At 43.9% G+C, this 6,000-nt stretch overlaps 1 protein-coding gene across 1 annotated transcript in view; it reads right to left on the bottom strand.

The window, feature by feature from the left end:
- The window catches only part of LOC137412050 (tenascin-X-like), a 157,794-nt gene that overhangs the window by 95 nt on the left and 151,699 nt on the right, over positions 1-6,000 (bottom strand). Inside the window, exons 29-31 of the mRNA XM_078782729.1 lie at positions 1,597-1,866; positions 1,089-1,355; positions 1-146 (exon numbers count right to left, since the gene is read on the bottom strand). The exon at positions 1-146 is cut by the window's left edge and continues 95 nt beyond it. Of these exons, the coding sequence (XP_078638855.1) occupies positions 46-146; positions 1,089-1,355; positions 1,597-1,866 (638 nt within the window). The 3' untranslated portion in view covers positions 1-45. The remainder of the gene's footprint in view (positions 147-1,088; positions 1,356-1,596; positions 1,867-6,000) is intronic.

The raw sequence follows: 6,000 nt of genomic DNA, 5'->3' as shown, positions 1-6,000 counted from the left end.
TGTATTTTTTCTTGTAGACTGTTGTCCGGGTTCTTCAGAAGGATCTCATAGAAGTCTTTGTCTCCAACTGCGTCCCGCGCAAGTCAACCACAGCCCATTGGTTGTGTTTTTGTTTGAAACAGAAATGTCGGTCACGGAGCCAGGCACTGCATCACAGAAAAAGGGTCAAACAGTGGCAATAGCAGTGCCATTTTCCATCAATCGATGCACGCAAGTCTATCCATAGAAATTGTCTGGGGACGTGCGAGTTGGCACATTTTTCGACACAAGTGCTTCTGGCCTGGTTGGCTGTCAACAGCATAGAGACAACCCCACAATACCCCTCCCCAACCAAGCGAGCTGGTCATAGCACCACCCCTACTTAAGTGTCACATCCAGCCCCACGCAACACACCCTTCACTGTTGCAGAACCCGTAACCAAGTGACATTACGGTTATTACCATATGGATCCTGACCAAACAGGATGTGCCTGCACCCCACACCATCCTGCTCGTGGTCCAAAAAGCAGCTCTTGAGAAGCAATAAGGACAATCACACATTTAGAAAGCTTAAACTCCTCCAGATTTGTACAATCTGACAAAGTCGAGCTGCTGTGGGTTAGCTGGCTCAAAAAGGAGAATGCAACATTCTCATCTCTATATCATTGCAGAACAACCTATCCGATAGGATACTTGAGTAAAGAGCAGGATGCATCTTGTCAGCCTGCACACATATAGAGGAGCTCATGATTTTTCAATGTATAGTTGTTTCAAATTGCCTTTCCATGTCTGCCAGATGGACCAGAGACAGGATAGGGAGGCAGATATCCTGTTGGATGGAATCCGTGCGGCAACAGTCATTGTAGCACGTGGTTCCTGTCCCGCCGTCGTGATGAGGTTTTGTGCTCATGAGACTGAACATATTCATCCCGTTTAAAATAAATCCCCTACAAAAGTGTACAAATGCTCAGATGTTTGCAAACTCGCAGTGGCTGGATATATTTGACAGGGTTGTGTACAATTGCCTTTAAAAATAAAAACAAGTTATCGGTTGCACTTGAGCACAGGATTGAAAGACGAAGATCAGTGTTAAAAAGAGCAATAAAGCACCTGTTGTCGCACTTTGTGTTGATGGCGAGCTAAAAAGTTCACCGCTCATGGAAAAGAGGCGTAGAAGAAACGTGCGCCCTGGTACTAGGCCGCTGTACAAATAGCTGGTAATGTCAATGGACAGCAGGTTGCTGAAGACGATAGTGCCATTGGGGAGCAAAAGCTGGATCATGTAAAAATCAGCCTGACCTTGCGCACGTTTCCAACATGCTTCCAGTTCCCCAAAACCCATGTTCTTCCCGGTGAGGCCAGAAACGGTAGCAGGAACTGAATAAAAGTAAAGACAGATACAATTTTGCACAGCAAAGCATAAAAGTGTGTGACAAATGATCACGTGATTAGAAATTAAAATCACAATTGTGTGACTACATGGTGTCACGAAAGGCTGACTCCCACCCCCCCCCCCCCCTCTCCTCCTCCCCTCCCAGAAAGTTATTGCAGTTGTGATTGGAATTCTAAGAACATCTTTCGAGTTCATTTGTGTGTATTGCATAATTTATTGCAGTACCTGTCTGCCCTTCGACCTTCATTTCATCGCTCTGCAGTTCCCCTGACATGGCGCACACCTTCACTGTGTATCGCATCCCAGGGATTAGCGAGTAGAACGTGTGCTCCAAGATAGTGGGAGGAACTGTTAAGTTCTGGAGCAGCTGCTCACCATCTCCAAACAGACGCAGTGTGTAAGTATCGACCTCACCAATGGATGCATGCCAGCGAACAGTTAGTGAGTTCATGGAGTACTGGATGTCAGTGTACAGGCCACGGACTCTTTCTGGAACTTGAACAACAATAAAAAAGGATGTAAGTTATGTCCCTTCTGAGGTTTTTTTTGGTTTGTTTACTTACAAACCAAGTGTCAGATATAGTTTCACATTACAATAAAAAGTTTGGCCTGTATGGCATTACCGCCTGAACACGTAGCTCATGATGCGGATATATCAGGTACAAATCCAATATCGTGTGTGGATAATATACTAGCCCTTGCTATTCATGTAAAGGTATACCAACATCTCCTGCGGTCCTAGTTCTTCAATTGACACATGAACAAGCTCCTGTATGAGCCTGACATTAAACAAATCATACAATTAAAGGTTTTTTTTTTTTTAATGAAGTCGAGGGTCATGGAAGGAGAAAGAACACAGAAAGGACCAGAACATAACAGAACAAAAACAACATTGTGGAAGAGGGTACCAGACAGCAGGGTATAAAGCTAGAACAGAGGAACACTTGGAGGAAGCATGGGTGTGGGAAAGAATGAGACCGAGAGAAGGGGAAGGAGGACAGAGGCAGTGAACAAACGGGATACAAGCTCAAACACAACAAGAAGAGGAAAGGAAAAACTGGGATGAAACACAGAACAATAAAATGAATGAATGGGGACGGAGATAGGAGAAAAATCAATAACAAGAAAAGGTAGGGGTGGACTTGGGGAGGGTTGATGAGGGTGCAAAATATCATGAGTATGGATGGGGGGAGGGAGGGAGTGACCTGAAGTGGTGGGGGACAGCCATCTTGAAGCCCGGAAGGGAATAATGTGATTGAATATACTTAGGTAGTTGGTTCCACATGTGAAAAGAAGAACAAATGAATTGGAGTGGTTATCAAGCAACAACAAGCGTTACGCCTAGGTCCCCCGTCGGTGAAGTGATGTGAGTTGACAAAGTTTAAGACGCAGAAAACATGCTATGATATGATATTTCGCTCACAAGGTTCAGACATACATGGAGGTGGCTATATTGGATTTTGACGTGGCTACCCAATTTTCAATAGCGTTCTTCCTTATGCCTAGATACACCCACACACCAGATTAGAAGTTGGTACTTCGCTTATTTTTCAAGATATTCCGCTCACAAGGTTCAGACATACATGGCGGCGGCCATCTTGGATTTTGAACGTGGCGACCCAATTTTCAATAGCGTTCTTCCTTGTGCCGAGATACACCCAAACACCAGATTAGAAGTTGGTGCTTTGCTTATTTTTCAAGATATTACGCTCACAAGGTTCAGACATATATATGGTGGCGGCCATCTTGGATTTTGACGTGGCGACGCAATTTTCAATAGCCTTCTTCCTTTTGCCGAGATACACCCACACACCAAATTAGAAGTTGATACTTCGCTTATTTTTCAAGATATTCATCTCACAAGGTTCAGACATACATGGCGGTGGCCATCTTGGATTTTGACGTGGCGACCCAATAGATACACCCACACACCAGATTAGACGTTGGTACTTCGCTTATTGTTCGAGATATTTCGCTCACAAGTTTCAGACATATATATGGTGGCGGCCATCTTGGATTTTGACGTGGCGACCCAATTTTCAATAGCGTTCGTCCTTATGCAGAGATACACCCACACACCAGATTAGAAGTTGGTACTTCGCTTATTTTTCAAGATATTCATCTTACAAGGTTCAGACATACATGGCGGTGGCCATCTTGGATTTTGACGTGGCGACCCAATAGATACACCCACACACCAGATTAGACGTTGGTACTTCGCTTATTGTTCGAGATATTTCGCTCACAAGTTTCAGACATATATATATGGTGGTGGCCATCTTGGATTTTGACGTGGCGACCCAATTTTCAATAGCGGTCGTCCTTATGCCTAGATATACCCACACACCAGATTAGAAGTTGGTACTTCGCTTATTTTTCAAGATATGCAGGTTACAAGGTTCAGACATACATGGCATCAGACATACATGGCGGCGGCCATCTTGGATTTTGACGTGGGTTGCACCCACACCAAATTTGAATGCGGTCCTTCGCTTATGCCCGCACGCACACACGCACGCCCGCCCGCACGGACGGACGGACACACGGACGGAGGGGAAAGCCATAGTCCCCCTTTCGCTCCGCTGAGCGACGGGGGACAAAAAAGAATAGACTAGAACAGCACTCGGTAGAGCGCATACCTCCACCAGGCTGAACGGTTACGTTTTGTATCCCACTGATGGGCTGGATCTGGATTCGGACCTGAACCAAAATCTAATCGGCTTGTTCTTGTCACCTAACCAACTCTTCCACCAAGTTTTGTCATAAACCATCCACAACTTTTTGAAATAGCATGCGACATATCGTTTTTGTCTATCACTCAATGGTGAAGAATCACTTTAAAAATTATACAGATCTGGATTCGGATCTTCACCAAAATTGAATAAACTCTTCCTTTTCACACACCCAACCTCTCCACCAAATTTAGCTCAAATCAATTCACAACTTTTTGAGATATCCTGTTCACAAACAGACAGACAGACAAACAAGAAAACGTCATGCGTAGCACGATACTTGCAAAATACGCCGTCCCCCAAAAGTTTACCATTGAAACAGCAAATTGTCCATTTCATGAAGATTTAAATTTACAATCTTGATCAAAGCTCGGGTCAACAGGATGAAAAGTGACGATTTTTCAGATGAAAAATGATGATTTTGGAAGGTTGACCTTGAGTTGACCTTTGACCTTTTGACCTCAAAAATAGTTAGTTTCCCCATTTAGTGACTCAATGTGCAAATGCTGTTCAATTTTCAAGTGAATTCGATGAAAATAGAGGATTTTAGAAATTTGGCCTATGTTGACCTTTTGGCCTAAGTTGACCAAGAATACTTGGTGGTTGAATTCAGTGACCACATATGCAAGTCCTCTTCAAATTTCAAGTCAATTGGATAAAAATTGAGGATTTTAGAAATTTGGCCTATGTTGACCTTTTGGCCTAAGTTGACTTCAAAAATTCTTGGTGGTTGAATTCAATGACCAGATATGCAAGTGGTCTTCAAATTTCAAGTCAATCGGATGAAAATGGAGGATTTTAGAAATTTAGCAAAGTTGGTGACCTTTGGCCTATGTTGACCTTTTGACCTATTGACCCCAAAAACAATAGGCTTCTGGCATTTGACCAACCCTACCACTTGGTGAAGTTTGGTGAAGATCGGTTGAAAATTGTGACCTGTAGGCCGGTGACAAACTAACAGAGTCACAAACACAACCGACCAATATACTTGAAAAATCTTCGATTTTGCAAGTAATACACACGGAGGAAAACATATCCTCCACCACCGAATAATGTTTGGCCCAGTTATTGGTTTGAATCAAGAAAATAAAATGAAATGTCAATTGTGAAAGTGCCAGCAGCGTGGACAAAATTGAAACTTCCATGATGTGGAGAAATGGTAAATCAGGGAATTATATTTTTTAGAAATCATCTCAACACATCACGAGCCTGATGTTGGTTTAGCGGTTAGGGTGCCGGCTTGGGATCCTAGGATCCTGGGTTCGAATCCCGGTCGATCGCTAAATTAACACCAGCGGGGTTGACTCAGCCTGTCATCCTTCCGAGGTCGGCAAATTGAGTACCAGCTTGCTGGGATGAATGATCCCGGTGTGTACCCCGGTTTAGAATAGGTACACCGTATCCCTGCGCATCCTAAGAGCGTGACCAAGGGTTGGCGTCAGGAAGGGCATCCGGCCATAAAAACATTGCCTCAAACAGGGAACCATGATTGTCATAGGGCCCGCAAGGCTAACCCCCGCTCTAGCGGGGAAAATGGCCTTAAAACGATCATTCATTCATTCATTCATATCATCTCAACACATACCTCAGAAAACAGTATATTTTAAAGATTATATTTTGATGTCTCTCTGGACACATCTCAAGCATTTGATATAGTCTGTCCAACCCGATCCCACAATCCCCCTACGCTTGCTCTCAAAACTCTGCCTATGGCATCCAAGCCAACCTCCATACATGGCTTACTGACCTCCTCTACTCTCGTTGCCAACATGCGGCTCTCAACCAGATATTCTCATCGTGATCCTACACTTAGAATATGTCGATCGATCCTGATAAATCTCACACTCTCACTTTGTCTCTCTGAACACTCCCATCTACTTCCTTAACAATCCTCTTG

The sequence above is a fragment of the Myxine glutinosa genome, chromosome 7 (assembly GCF_964187855.1).
Source record: "Myxine glutinosa chromosome 7, kmMyxGlut1.1, whole genome shotgun sequence".
NCBI lineage: Eukaryota > Metazoa > Chordata > Myxini > Myxiniformes > Myxinidae > Myxine > Myxine glutinosa.
The sequence above is the reverse complement of the archived record's forward strand: the minus strand, read 5'-3'. Positions and strand labels throughout refer to the sequence as shown.